Here is a 16,316-nt window from a genome sequence, read left to right as displayed (position 1 = left end):
TTGTCAGTCAGCAACCATATGCTCCACAGTCAAAAGCAATAAACCCAGACTTCCGAGTCTGCCACCTACCTCATGACTAGTATTTAATAAATAAGCTACAAGGAATGAATTCTCAGGGCTAGTGAGACTCTTAAGCAATGTATGATGCCTTGTTGAGCAAGAAATAAGCAGTGTGCAGAGGTAGCATATGTTTACAATGTATGTCTCAACACTAGTTACAGACCAAGACTACTAATCAGTAAACACTTCCTGCATGTGCACATTTGTTCTTCATAGACAATATGTGTGCTGGAAGACAGGCAATAAAAACAACTTACTGACAGATACCGTACTGGCAGACAACAGACACAATATAGCACGGGAGCAAACAACATATGTTGGCAGACAGAAGACACAACCATTCAAGATGCTGGCAGACATCATACCCAAACTAAGAGATAATTCCACACTGACAGAAGAGTTCCAGACATGGAGGCTGAATTTTAATGAATGAAATCTCAATGTGCATTTTTCTCATACAAGTGCAATTATGCAACAATAACAGCAAATACCAGCCTTCACTGACTGGCTGTAACACAACTGTAAGCTCTCCAATCCAAGCTCCAATATCACTAGTACCTCAGCAAACTCTGCATCTGGAAGCTTACCAAAAGCTCTGAACAATGATCTACACCAAGCAGTTCTCAAAACATTCTTTGGATTCAATCTATTTCCATAAGTTGCATAGATATTTTAACAATTTAAGTACTGAAAAGTCCTTGACCACAAAAAATGTCCACTTTTATCATTGCTAGTCAATTGGACTCGTTCATGTGTGTATCAGCCACTGTTAGTGGTGAGGTCATACAAATATGGAGATTTGTGATGTTATATCGACACCTGAAGCTTACAGAAACAGAGAACCCCAGAACCATGAAAAATGGGAAAGCAAAAGGTTTTCAGGCAGAAAACTTGAGCATCACATGTAAAACACATATCCTGTGTGTTGATTACATGGTATAAAGTCTAAAACTGAGAAAGAACTGGTCAGTTTCCTTTTTGTTTTAAAAAGCTTCCAGATAAAAGTAAAGACTAACAGGGAGAGATTAGGTAATACATTTTTGTAATAGAAAAAAACAACCTTTTTAAACAGCTGTTTCTGCAATCTCTATAAAATAATCACAAGGTTAAGTGTAAAAGGCTGATCAGTAATTGTAAAAACAACTTAGTTAATAATACAGCTTGTTATCATCACATATCAGAGTTATCTGCCACTTGCTTAAGTATTTTAGACAAAAATGGGTTTTTGTACACAGCAAATATGATCATTTGAAGCAACACTTACAAATATGTGTGCAACACTAATGTCAGTATTCATGCAAAAACTGTGACCTTTTACTAGTGGCTACAGATTTGCTCAAATGAGTTATGAAGTGGAATAAACCACCATAATACAAGCTTCACCATCTATGTTCATTCGTGTATAATGAAGAAACAGGATAAAATGCTATCTACTGTGTTAGCAATTACTTTTCAAATATTTTGTTATATAGTGTTTAATCTAAAAAGGTATCTGTTAAATTTACTGCAGAGTAAATTGATCAAGCAATAGGACAGCTGTCGCTTTGAAAAAATTGATCCATCTTGATGCAGCTAAATAAAGCTTAAAAAATAATCAGTGCGGGCGTGTACACACACACCCCTTTTAAATCAATGGTGCAGTGTCAACATTTTTTGTGACTAGAGTAAGTTTTGATTCTTATCACAATCACAAAAAAAAAAAAATTGTGACTCTAAAAAATTAAAATATCTTTACATCACCCTGCTCCAATTCAATTTCAAGTCTTCTTTTACTCCTTAAAAGAAAACAAACAAACAAAAAAAAAAAAACAATTGCAAGGCATTTGCCTGTTTCAAATCTTAGCATTATACTGTAGTCTCTGGACCAACAAATTTATATTTTTGTACTTGACTAAATAATTCATACACACACAACCATACACAGATATATCTATGTCTGTACAGCAGATTAAATAAAACTGAAAACTCAGGGTAAGCAGGTTAAGTTTCTTTAAAGAAGTCAGAAGGTAGAGTGTATTTGTTACAATGTAAATTTGTGCAAAAATACTTTGGAAAAAAAGGAAATTCCTCCTCTTAAGAGTATATGTATCTTTTGTGATATCAATAATTGTGCACTTTTTTGCGAAACACAATACTGTCATATACGAAAACAAGAACAAAGGTTTAAAAAGTGCAGGATATTGCTTCTTCAATAAACTTTGTAAAGCTACACCATCTAGCATTGATACATGATACAGGCCATGCCTGTTATTACCTCCTACAGTTCTGATTCGGAACTGATTGTAATTCATAAAAATACATCTCTTGGTAAAAGCCAAAGTACTTAATGAATGATTAAACTACGCATGATGTCTATTTTTGTTGACTATTTTATTTGATCAGATCCTTCTACTATTTTCTGCTACTCATTAGAAAAACAAATAGTCATAAGAAGTTGAGTACAATCATGACCTACTGTTCTACCCTCTAAAACAGATCCTCTAGAATGTTCTGCAAAAATTAAAGTTACCTATGACTTCTACAAACCCTTGTATAATTATCACACATAAAAGCAGTCGCAGCACTACATGAACAAATGACCAGGTCTGTCTGCAGTCTAGCTCTGGTAATCGGCTCTTTATGACATGCACCATCTTTTTTTTTAGGAAAGCCACTTCTTTCTGTTGACTAGTCTTATTAAAGAGGGACACCTTCAATCACAGATGTATTTTTCTAAGAAGTCTTACAAATGTTCACCAGGTAAGTACTTTCAGGATAAAAAAAATACACTGAAACTGTGGCTAGAGTTTCATCAACCTCGATAGCTATTAAATGTAAGATTACCACTCAATACATTGAAAGTTAATGCATTCTTTACAAATTGCAATACCAGCTGCAAAACTCTACACACTATTCATCAAAGTGCCCTTTGTATTTCTTTTCTCTTATGAATATTACAAGAGTCAAAGAAGTTTCTACATAAAACATTTACTGCTGATTAAACTCTTGTCAGTTACACAAACTTACAGACTCACTCTTGAAAGCCATGCGACAGACATTAACTGCAGCTTTAACAATTCTTTAAAGATGAAAACAGGATAAAATAGAAGGAGCTGCATTTCTATCCACACGAAAAAATTTTCATGACTTAATGTATTTTGCATTCAAGAATTCCAAAATCTTTGTGGCATCTAAAACATACATAAAACCAAAATCAAAGGATTCAACCAAGGCACTCTTATTAGATTAAAAAAACCCACTGCATATACACTTGATGAATCCATGTTAATCACAATCTAATAACACATAAAGCATAAGGCAAAGTCACTGAAAAAATCAGGAACCATGCAATGAGTATTGGTGAGATCTGATCCAAAGGACATATTTCAGAGTATTCCGTATGAACTCCTAATGCTGGAAGTTACATAAACATTTCAGCGTTAGCCCTCAAATCATCATGCTGGAGGTAAGTGACGAAAATTGTGTTCAGATATGAACCTCTTAGAGTTCTGAATAACAAAAACAAGAGCTCTGGATCACAAAAGCAGTAAATCTTTACACAATGAAGCTGTGATGTATTAACATAAAGTGTTCTCCACAGAAATTATGCAGCAGTGGTTTTAATGGTTTTATAATAAAATGAAGAATAATAACTATGGTCGTAACACAACCTGTTACAACCAAGCACAGATGATCTATATACAATGCCATATACTTAATACCTGTGGAGTATATTTTTTGAAATGACATGCCATCCAGTACTTTCCACTTAAATCTCCTGATGAAAGTTAGTGAGTCAACACGCTTTCTTATCAGTACCATGGTTGAGGTGACAATTTACTCAAAACATGTGATTGGAGATGTCTTTTATCTTTAAACATGCAATGTTTAACCTTTTCTACACACACACAAACACACTCTCTCTTGACACATGTACCAAGAAGTCATGCAGACTGAAGTGTGTACCCACACCCCCTAACATACACACTATCTCTCTGACATATATCCTAAAAAACTTTACTAAATAGTTTAATCATGCCATCTAAAGCATAGATGCACACACACACACACTCTCTCTGAGCTAAACAGACATCTCAGATAGAACAAATAATAGCATGATGTTCTTTTCTCAACCTTTTCTGCTGCCTGTGACTAAAAGCTGACTACACCAAGTGATGTGGATCAGCGTACCTAGTCCACCTGTGGCAGAGAAATGGAATTGATGGTAGTCCAAGGAAAAAGCCACCCCAAACACTTAATACACACTATATTTCTGGCATTTACTCATTTGTGCAAGAAACAAGAGTGGCAACCTTAAATATCAAATAGCATTTATGCCAGTATTGTCTGAAAGAAACATCACGGCTGCTTTCAAACTTTCACCAATACACAGTATAATTATAGTAGTTAAAAGTATAGTTTAACTTTTCACATTAAGAATCTTCACCATGATGATTTCATAATCAACAAATTACCCTTTTAATCACAGCATCGGAAGCAACAAGTAAATCACACCCCTCACTGACCCTCCCCCTATCCCACCCCAATTAAAAAATCTGAAAAAAATGTCAGCATGCATCTTCAAGGACTGAGTGAGAAAGTACTGTCCGGTACTTGATAATACCAAAGCAGCAGCAGCAGCAGCAGCCTGGAATCGACAAACCAAGTTCTGAAGATGCTATAGGAAGACAACTAACAACATGCATTAAGAACTTGTCTAAAACAGTTTATCACACGAGCCATTTTGTCACCCTCTCTCTTCACACACGCCAATCTTGTGTTTCTGTTCATATGAACTCTCAAGAGAACTCATCTGACCATTAGGTTATAAGCCTGGTAAACTGCAGCTGCATGTTTAATGTTAAAAGTTTCAAATGGAAGCTCCCACAAATCATGACTGCTGAGATTGTCTTATCCAAACACCAATTTACAATATATTCTGACAATAGCCAGAATGCCAAAGCTTTTGGCAAAGTGAAATACTTCAAAGTTGTGCTTTTGCTTTTGTTCTGTCCAAAGAGAACTAGCCTGGTCAACACACATGCAACGGAACCATGCCGAGGCTAGTTCATGACAGCAGTAGCAATGATGGGTTTTTTTCAGACTCAGAGATAGGTCTACATGACCTAACAATGACCAGCATTCAGAGCCCTCGGGTTAAGTCTCAAAACTGCTGATTAATCTCAAGCAAGGAAGTCGCTACAATCACTTTAAGTTCTTTTTTCACGAAATTAACACACAATGCTACTAACCATTCCTACAAGAGTATCATGGTATGCTACGCACTATTTCAATGCACAGCGCAAGTCAGTCAATTTTAAGTCAATTCTTGTCCACAAAAAAGAGCTTGGTACTCAGCACAAACTTGATGTGTCCAGCACCTCAAACACACAGCTCTATTTCCTCTTCATTCTCATTGACAAAAGCAGTCTAAGCTTTGACAACTGTTGATACTGCTGCAAAGTTTCTGATGATATGCGATCTTCCACAGAATTGATAATGATTCAACAAAAAGGTTATCCAGTGGTCACAGCATTCAAAGTGAAAACGATCTGCTATAACACAGTTCGGTGTTTAAAGACAACCTCTGCTGGAATGTTGCAAAAGTCATGTGTCAGAAGGGTTTCAGTGTCGTCCATAATTAGAGAGGTGACTTGGCTACTGCGCATCATGGCGATTGCAGCTGCACTCTCGCTGCTCATGCGACCTCGCTTTTTGGTTTGTGTTGCTATCTGGTTGATATAAAAAAAATAATAATAATTATTAAGCTAATGAGCATTCTCTTCCTACAGTTTTTCTTTTTGAAAGATTTTTGGAAATTGTTTGCAAACCTAAGACAAGAAAAGATCAAAATTTCATAATCCGCCATAACAGTGTTAAGTGGTTGAAAAGTAAAAGGTTAAAGTTATGCAAATTTTGGTTATATTACTTTCCATCGTGGAACCTGTTGCAATTTCTGTCAATATCCAATCTATTTCAAAGTCTTATTCAACTTTTATCTTCCAAAGTAACCTGCAGAGGTTTTTTTTATGCTTTTATTTCCAATTATGATGATGCTGACATGGTGACACTGACATGACAATGGTGATGGTAAGATAACCATCACAAAACTTGCCTTGTCACAATACTAGTTTAATGTTTATTCTAACATACACATCTATTACAATAACTCTTGAGGGGGATAAAAAAAACATGACAGCTTGATGTCTGCCGTATCTATCAAACGGGTCAGTACTTACTAATCCTCCTTCTGCTGCAAGAGGTGAACCACAGTTGTCTGAAGGAAGACCAGGCAGAGACAGGCTGTCAGATACAAAGCCTAAATTATCCACCCCTGAAAAAATAAAAATGTTCTGCTTCAGTTGACAGATTTACCATATATTTGACACAGCATTGAAATGAAAGAGCAGCTGCCATAAATCCATGCCAGCAATGTAGTCTACTTGGCAAAAGCTAAATTTTTATTTCTTTCCCTCTTATACCCACAGTGACAAAATTGCAGATGACGGGAAAATGATGACAATTTTCATATTCTTACTAGGATCGCACACCTGGTAAAATGTTATATAAGAAATAGAACAAACAGAAAGCTGAAGTATTAGAGCTAATACAAAGTTTAACATGAACACAATTCAACAAACAACTATGCATATACATAAAAATATGTTTGTTTGCTTTCCTACCATCAATAGTGAAAACACCTTTGTAGCTTGTCTGTCCTGGTGAGCAGACAGGTTTAATGTCTGTCTCTCCTCCAGGCAGATATACAGATGGACCCTAAAGTAAAAGATGAAAGAATTCTAACCCTCAGCAAAAAATCTTTTAAAGAAAAACAGAAACTAGAGCATGATAAAATCTTAATAACAATACTGAGTATAAAGTAGCACCACTTTTCTTTTTCAATTGATCTGCATGTCCACAGGTTTGGGACAACCATAGAATTCTCAGGACAACCATTAAAACTTTTTTTCCCAGTCATTTCCAAATGCACAGTTGCATTTCATAAAAATTGATTAGAAACTGATAATACATGCACACTTTGGTTTCACCTGACAACAAGGGCATGAACAGAACATGACAAATGATTTTATAAATGCAAACTGCATACCTTTGAACCACCTTCTGTTTGTTGAGCTTGTTGTGCCAGCCAGGATGTATCTGGCAGTTGCCTCAATGTGTTGTTGTTGGCTGCCTGATAGTGAGGGCTGGAGCTTATTTGCTGTTGTTCCCCTTTATGATGGCGGTGAATGTTATGGTCATGCTGCTGCTGCTGCTGATCACTGGACGATGAAGAAGCATGCTGAGTGCTGAAGCTGGTGTTGCTAGAGTCTTCAATATGCCTGAGAAACAAGGAGATGCTCAATATAATGGGACATGATGATGGGTAGTTATGATAATAGGACATAACGATGGATGGGAATGCTGGTGCATAATGTTGACTGGGCACAGTGGGCAAGAGTATGATTAGGGTTTGGGACAGTGGGCTAAGTTTCAGAGCTCTTACCTATTTCCTGTTTTTCATTCTTATAATCTGCAGCTGAGATTTCATACCTTAAACTTCAAGATATTTATATTTCCCCTCTCTCTCTGTTCATCCCTTATGTAAAGCAATTGAAAGAGATACAGTTAATTTTGTATTATGCTGTGAAGCTTTTCTTCAACTTAGATATATACATGGAAAATTGTGTACTTTACCAAAATCATTAACCCTACTCAGTATATTGTTGGCGTCAACAATAAAAAAGTGTTGAAAGGGGCTTGCATATGATATGCATTTAAAGTTAGAAATAGCTTTGCTGCTCTAGACTAATGACATACAATAACTGCACTTTAATTTCTCTGGTCAGTGATTGTATACTATTAATTTTTATTTCAATTGTTTTATCAGTGTTTTGTTTTCTACACTTTGGTAAAGCAATGACCTTGAAATAAACAGAGCATTAAATGAATCAAGTTTTCTCTTTATCTCTCTCACTGAATGTACCAACCTATAGAAAGATCCAGAGCCATATCCTGAAAACTGCGTACTTCCGTCCTGTATTACTGCAAGCAACAAAACACAACACAAAATAGAAACAGAATAAAATAGAACATAAAACTGTTTTCAAGCCTTCAGCTGAGAACAGTGCTTGTCATGCTCTAATGAACCAAAAGAAATTTCATCTTCACTTTGACAATATTTCAGCAAGAGATTCTTTTCTCCAATAACTCTACCTACTTTATCTGTAAAGGCAAACTTTTACATTTTTTTTAAATGCAACCTTTTATTGCTAAGAAGTTATCAGCTCCACCAAAATGAGACAACGAATATGTGACAGAGAATGTCTGTTGTGTGTGTAAGTGAGAGAGAAAGAGCAAGAAACCAACACAACAAAGAATCAGTGAAAAGAGAGTAAACAGGAGCATACTGGCAGGTATAGGATTGGTATTCACTGAGATCCAATGACAATGACAGAATAAAGAGTGAAAGAAAATAATAAACAGCAAGAAGAAGGTGACAGGCGAGTGGCATGTTCACAGTGGAACAAAAAGTGACCCTTGACCTCAGTCATATCATTCTCTAGAAAACATGATGTATTCCTACAGATCACTTAGAAAAAAAATTCTGAATTAAAAAGTTAATTTGTAGTACACACTGCAAAGACTTAACTTTGTATAGCATCATTCACAATCATCATTCAGTTAGAGAAAATGTCATTACTAAAAAACAAAATGTGATAGAAAAAGACTACTCAGAATCTGTAGATGATACACAGCATGGAAGGATTCTCAGTGCAGATAATCAGCACACACTTTTTGGATGAGTTTAGCAATACATATTCATGATCAAAAAAGTGTTAATATGCATGCTATCTATAATATTATCACCTAGCACACATCCACACACATGCATATAATCTCCTTTGTCTTTCTGCTACTCTCACACACACGCACACACAATTTGCATGAATACACATTTCATACAAGCTGGCACACATGCACAAACATTAGTTATTAAGACTGATTTCAGCAACAATGCATTAAAATGGAGACACCGAATGTAAGATATTTGTCTCCATATCTGCATCGTTCACATTAGAATCATTGTACTAGTAAGTATAAATGCTGCTTTTATTATCTAATATGATACAGAATCAGCATCACATTTTAAATATTAACAGTTTCATCTAAACTATTTTTAAATGTGCAGATTTTGTATGAAATAAGCATGTGCATAATGGAAAAATGACTATTATAACTCAAAATTAAGTTCTGCATCACAGATAAAATCTAAACTGAGCAAGAAAATGTGCAGAACATGTGACTTTTTTCTGTCACTATCAATAAAGATGGTCTGTAAACCAGCAACAAAATGACTAATCCTACACTGCTAAACGTTGGTATCAAACTAATCTTTGCTCCTACTTCTCACCAATAGGAAAGAATATTGCAAAATAGATGCACTGAAAGAAGAGATCGATTGTGTCTAATGCTCCAAATGGACAAAATCCTAATTGAATTAAAGTTTTAGGGAAAAAAATTTATTCAACAGCTTGAGATTAGCAAACCCAGCCTAGTGTTTTAAATATCGGAAATGAAAGTCCATTAACCAAAAGTAAACTGCAAAGCAATCTTTTATTCTCTGCAAAATTAAGATCTAAGCAGGAAACTTGGATAAACTTTGCCAACTGCCAACAGAACATTCTCAGGTAAAAGCAACGTTAAAATATTAAAAACAAAAACAAAAAATGTTTGCTCAAACAAAATATTTTCAGCAAAACCAATGGGGGTGCTACAGTGGTGTCAGAAGTGTCTTCAACATTCTGCTCATAAATTTGAATGGTGGTTTCAGAAGTCAGAACCACGATCAGAAAATTTTGTTTTTTTAAATATTTGAACAGACGTTTCCCAATTATTTAGCATTAAAAAAAAAAAAAAAAAAAACTCTGGCTGACTGTAGATGAGAAAATTTTGGTAAGAATTTATTTCAAAGTTTCTGATCTAGCTGCTATATTTGTTAACTCAATCTCATCAACTACCATGAATATTAAAATCAGAGAAGTGATTTTAAAGACACCAGGATCTGTTTCCTACTTGCACACTAATTGTAATGCAACCTGTTCTCCGCACTATCCCAGAATAGTTAATACTTGCCTAACTAACCTGCATCTCAATTCTCTATGGTTTACACATACAAATGTAAGAAAGAAAAAACAGAAGAAATTTCTTTTATTTCTCCATTCTGCTTTTCTAAGATTTTGGCTCTATTTTCCGCTACATTATTTAAAATATTTGATTGATTAAGCAGCCAGATATATAAATTTGACAAATGAAATAATTATCAATTGACTCTAGTGGTTCTAATGTTTCGATTGCAAATTTCTGAGCAGATGAGAAAAAGAGATGGGTGGACTGTCCACAACTATACCTCCGCACTGTTACCAAATCCTTTATTAAAGTAGGCGTGATATGCTGCAGCAGGACAAAAGTTATCATTTTTTTCACATGGATACTGTGACACTACTTTCTGGTTTAAAAAAAAAAAACAAAAAAAAACCTGATCCCAAACTGTATTTACTAATTATGCAAGACTAAACTGAATGATTTACAGCAATTTAAATATTGTTTTAGCTATTTCTGGAATTTTGCATCCTTTTTTTAACTGAGTAAATATGCTAGCACTAATAAAAACTGACAAGATGAGGACTATTTAATACAATTTTCTGTAACACTTTTATCATATTTACAAAACCCCTGAGATGCATAAAATAAACATGTGAAAAATGTTAACAAAAAATACTAACTTAAAAAAAGATCCAGCTTAAACAGACAATTTTTCAGTGTAAAATAATTGCTTTAGCTGTAAAACAACTGCTCTTCAAGTGAATTTACTATAAAAACATTTTTAAAAATAACTTACAATATTTGGCACTGTTTTCAGTCTTACTCCTACACCAGCGGCAAAGAAAGATCACGCAAATTGTGACCAGGATCGCCACACCCACAAGTGTGCCTCCAACAATAGCTGGAAGGTTTTTTGAGCCAGCAGAGGTTGCTGCTGTGGTTGTCAAAGTCTCCATGACTTCCTCCAGTGTCTGAGGTTCTTGCTGGAGAGACAATGTGGGGGTTGGCTGTGCAGCTATGTTGGAAAAGCAAATATATTTATATACACACACATGCATGCATGAATGCATTCACAAAAAAATTTATATTTTACAGTCTTCCATTTATAATACAGTATAATGACTAAAACTATAACAATACAGATATTTAGTCGATTTCTCTAACAAAAGCAAAGCTAAGAATGCACGGCAGGCTTAGAGAGACAGGTACACTGTAGATGAAACAATGCAAGCATGTGGGCTAAAGAGTAACCTCAGAATGGAAAAAGTTACAGATGAAAAATAAACATAATGAAGCTGAGCTATTTTAGTGCTTAAATTTGACCACTGTTAACATAACAGGCATGGACTAAAAGTTGCATGATGAGCAGAATCAATATCTGTAGCATATGTTTAAGTTGAAACCTTTTAAAATTTTATGTGTCTCATTGTTTTTCGATCTTACTTTGCAATAGTTTTTTTTTCAGGGAAGAAGACAGACATGCAACTGTTTAAGCACAAGTGTGCACACACTAGCCAGTCTGGTAGGTATCAAAGTTGATACCGTCGCTGAAAAGGTACTTGTTCAATCCAAAATAGCAAAGTTGGGCCAGTGACGAAAAAGAAATAGGCACTGCCCTTTAAAAAATGGTGACCTCGAAATACTTCACCCTGCAAGACGTATGGGTCACAAGGACTACCTTTTTTCTTTTTTTAATACTTATTAAGGAAGATTTCTCTTAATAAAGTAATCAAAATCAACAGTGCAAGCTGCTCTTTTTGAAAATCTATACCTATATTCTTGATTCAAACAAAGAAAAAATTCAGGCCTATATATCATCCTCTGCAGATATATTCCTACATATAAATCTGAGATAGTAAGTGAAACTTGTACCTTATTTGCTCACTAATATATCTTATTTACATATATATATACACACACATATAGAAGTGCCACTGATCTATCAACATACCTTAAACTTTCCTGGACAAAGTGATTTATTAGATATGAATGTTATTATATGAATTATGTATGCTTCATATCTTATATGTGTAGGCCACTCAGCATAAATCTACGGATTGAAACATATATACACACACTTCCACACACCAGCGATATCGACCGAGTTTCGCTTTCAAGTTACATACACGTGCCTCGATACGTTCGACAAAAATCAATCGTTGGTCTCAATGGTATGTGTTCTTACTTAAATTGCTAAAAATCGCTCTCTCCTTTGCAGTTAGAAAAACTGGTACGATAAAGTAGAAATATAAAAACATCAACAAACCATTCAGGAAACAATAATTGATATTTCGTAAATATTACGGCAGCATAGTTTATCAAGAGACTTGTGTCAAGTCCGGGGTACGAGTAGAGGTACGACACAATGCGCGGTCTCGGCTAGCCTGCTCTGGGGGGCGGATCGACTTGTTTTTGTTTCTCTTTTTTGTTTATTGTTGTTTTTGGGGACCTACTAAACAATGCATGCTATTCTCGATTTTTTATATACATCTCTCTCTCTCACACGCATATATATCTACAGCGCGGATTTTTTTTTTTAATATTAAGAAAAATATATATCTCGAAAGACATTTTGATGTAAGTCAGGCAAAAACCACAAATGTCGAAAGTAACAAAGTGGTTCCATGCTAATCTACACCAACTGTAAAGCAAAGCTTATCTCAAGGAAATTAAATAAGCTTGATATTCTATTCCTGTACTCTTTCAGAAACAAAAATCATTACAAACTTTTTAACTATTATACGCACCTCTCATTTGGACGACTTAGACGTCGTGCTTATGTTCCTTAAACGCCATTGATTTTTTTGACGATTGATTTTTCGTGATTTATTAACCAAAAATTGACGGTTAGAGACGTTAGTTATGCATTAAAGAAAATAATCTGTTTAAACAACGGGAGAAATCGAAAGCACGGAAAAGGAAATGGATTCACTGTGAGAAAAAGCTTTACTGACACGAAACGAACCGGAAGTAAACAAATGATGAGAGGTAGCAACACATGATTCGCTTTCGCCTCCAATGTCCTACGTCCGTCGTTTGGCGAAATCGTGGATTTTTTATTAGCTTGTAGCAAAGGCGAGCGCGTTATTAGGGTGGCGATTTAAAGTACTTCAACATATCATCGGGTACGATTAATTGGACATAGTGGAGCTGACCAGAATGAATAGAGGCGAGTGGAGTGTGAATTGTTTGCTGTTAGTAAACTGGCTGCCTTTAATAAACTGAGGATATATATATATGTGTGTGTTGAACTTAGGTTCTAATCGAGTTGTCCTTATTTGTATCAAATAGAGACAATAAACGAGTAACTTTGCAAAAGTAACTCGTTATTTTGATTGCTACATTATAGACCACCGAATACATAGACAAGAAATTCAAAGCAGTATGTAAATAACTTCTAAACAATTTAAATAAAAGTTGTTGCTGCCAGGTCTGCCATTAGGTGAAAATGTATCATTACACTATGTGAAAAAAGTGAAGTGGTATATCGTACCATTACTTAACATATACCGCATGAATTTCCAGCACAGTACCTTCACAGAACATAAGATGTGACATACCACATACATCATTCTAGTAGTATGTCCTTGCCATGTACTCAGATTAAGAGCCATACATGTTTTAACATCTAAAATGTGCTCACTGACTTCAAAATGCTAATTATGAATTGTTTCTAAATTTAAACATGTAGAAATCTTAACAATAAGCCACACCTGTCCAGACTTTAAGAAAAGTAGCATTGCCTGCCCCACCACCGCTGATTGCTCTGATTGAGATGTTGTACCCTGTGTCTGGCAGAAGATCCGACAATTCTGTGTAAGATGTGATCACCATGACTGCTGTCCATTCATTTAAATCTGCAAATGCAAACCCTGCATATAATGATGATGTCTTGTAATAAGTAGGTTTCTGTTACAGAGATGTTGAACATGACTTTTAATAGCATGAGCATACACATGTCAGGATCCTATGGACAATACACTTCCATTCTAAGATCCAGTGCATTGAGAGACTTTGTACAAGTAACAGTCTTGGATGCTGTGTTTTGGGCCTTAATTCTATAAGACACGTAACAGAAGAAGCCTATTTTCAATTAATCAAGCTTAATTACAAATTGCATGAAGCTTCCACTCATCATAGTACACTATATAATGTACATTTATGTATAATATAACAATATAGGATAATTTTTATACACAACTTTTTTTAAATGCAAATATTATTTTAGCCATATTGGATTTTACTGCAGCATATGTGTGAAAATTCAGTTTTGTAATGCACGTAACAGACTACAAGATGTAACAAAAATCATGCATCATATATGCTCTGGAGATATAAAGATGAACATTACAGATAGGATTGAGGTTATCAACACACTCAAGCTACATGTTTACATAGCTATTTAGTACCTGTTAGAGACAGACGGTGATAATCCAGTCGATACCCTGTCAGCACACCATTCAGTTTTGCTGGTGTCTTCCACACCAAATATATTTCAGTAATTCCAGCACGGAAGGACACATTTTGTACAGGACCTGGCACTAAATTAAAAAAAAAAAAGGTATCTTAACATGTAGCGCATCCCTTTATTTCTACTTGTTTTACATTCTTGTTTTAGCCCATAGTGATATAGGATTGTGTCATTTCAGAGGCTGAAAATATTTTTTTTATATTGTTCTTTTAAAATAAAAACTTTTAGATTAAAAAGATTAAAAAAAGCAGATACCTCCTTGTAAAGTTTTGATCTCAACAATGGCAGAAAAGGGACCAAGACCAGGAGACACCTGTCTGGTAAATGAAGCAACTTGAACTTCATACCATGTCCAAGGAACTAAATTTCTGTGCAGAATAAAATCACCATGTCACATCTGTTTTGTGGCATATTTTAATGAAAGCAAACACATGCATGAGTAAACACTCACACAGATGCACACCTCTGCTGGTAGAATGCCTTAATTAAATAGCATGTGACTATGTTTTGCTATAATTATCATGATTCAGGAACTTCTTTCAACCTTTCTTTTCCAAATGTGTATTTGCATAATGCAAGTTAGAAACTTTTTGTTCCTTCCATTAACATGACATTCATGGGCAAGATTAAGTGGTGATTGCTGTGGTATAGGACTAGGTGCTGTTATTGTGATCACTAGGATGATAACTGACCTAAAGAGCTAGCACTGCCTTATGCTTTTATGGTCATTGTGGTACATAGGTGGTTAATGATGATAAGTAATGACTAGATTTTATTTTAAAGTTTACCAAATGTAAGATCTGGTTGAACAAATAAGCTTCTTTGCCAATATTTCAGGGATGTATTAAACTGTTTACCAAAGTTATGATAAACATCGGTAACCTCATTTTGCATGAACAAGCTTGGTAATGTATAAGGGAAAATACCACATAGTCCGTCACCAAAAGTAAAAGTCATTTTAAGACACAACTGACAGTTTTTGAATCCAAAATGAGTTTCCCTTACTCCACTTGCACAGAGAATGTGTGGTTGTTGGAAGTATACAAATCCTTCCACTCTGTCTGTTTAGTTCTGTATTGTACTAGATACTGGGCAATTTCACAGTTTTGGTCTTTGTCTGGCACTGACTGAAAGAATACAAAATGTTTCAAATATGGCAATGATCAGAAGATGGATAAATTGTAGGAAAGTATTTAAAACATGCTTTTTAAATGCCTTGTAAAAGTGGTCTATCAAAGACACAAACCTTCCCCATGTACCTGTTTAAACTTCCTTATAATAATGACAATAGTGATACTTATAATAATCACAGAAGGAACATACAATGCTGGAATCTTTTTTATAAATGTTCTCATTTTCACTTTTTATAAATCTCACAATCTATTGCAAATGTCTGCAGCTAATCTGTAAAGTTACCTGCCAATCAACATCGATTTTGTTGCCAGGCAGCGCCATAGCTGTAACTCCTTGAGGAGGAGCACTGGGCACTATATTGCAAAACAAACACAGTGCAGTCTAGGAGACTCAGAAACCTTTATTCAAAAGTGTTTCTCATTAAGCTGATTACTCTTCTCCAACAAATTATGTCTTTTTTTGTACGTATAATAGATGAGATTCTTAGATTTCTTCTATCATGTACTCCTGTTGTGTCTGAACAATTGTATGCAATTTTTTTTGAATGTTATCTTCCCTGTAGAAGTAA

The 16,316-nt window shown here is 35.0% G+C and overlaps 1 protein-coding gene across 1 annotated transcript; it reads right to left on the bottom strand.

Annotated features, from left to right (window-relative positions):
- Positions 1-454: 454 nt before the first annotated feature.
- On the bottom strand, positions 455-16,096 carry LOC112574734. The gene is made up of 11 exons (XM_025255961.1): positions 16,031-16,096; positions 15,620-15,741; positions 14,870-14,982; positions 14,553-14,684; positions 13,857-14,000; positions 10,940-11,158; positions 8,028-8,082; positions 7,148-7,379; positions 6,723-6,816; positions 6,279-6,373; positions 455-5,771 (listed from the first exon to the last, which is right to left on the bottom strand). Exons 1-11 carry the CDS (start codon positions 16,067-16,069, stop codon positions 5,595-5,597), a joined length of 1,422 nt encoding a protein of 473 aa, XP_025111746.1. The 5' UTR covers positions 16,070-16,096; the 3' UTR covers positions 455-5,594.
- Between the last annotated feature and the right edge of the window lie 220 nt (positions 16,097-16,316).

The sequence above is a fragment of the Pomacea canaliculata genome, linkage group LG11, assembly GCF_003073045.1.
Source record: "Pomacea canaliculata isolate SZHN2017 linkage group LG11, ASM307304v1, whole genome shotgun sequence".
In the NCBI taxonomy this organism is placed as follows: Eukaryota; Metazoa; Mollusca; class Gastropoda; order Architaenioglossa; family Ampullariidae; genus Pomacea; species Pomacea canaliculata.
This window is presented reverse-complemented; position numbering and strand designations above follow the sequence as displayed.

Bases quoted from the DNA above. Each gene is read 5' to 3' on its own strand.
- LOC112574734 (XM_025255961.1), bottom strand. From the start codon at position 16,069: ATGGCGCTGCCTGGCAACAAAATCGATGTTGATTGGCAG. The intron at 14,685-14,869 runs GTATCTGCTTTT...TTTTTAATTTAG, and splicing joins GATCAAAACTTTACAAGGAG to TGCCAGGTCCTGTACAAAAT. The intron at 14,001-14,552 runs GTACTAAATAGC...TTGCATTTGCAG, and splicing joins TCACCGTCTGTCTCTAACAG to ATTTAAATGAATGGACAGCA.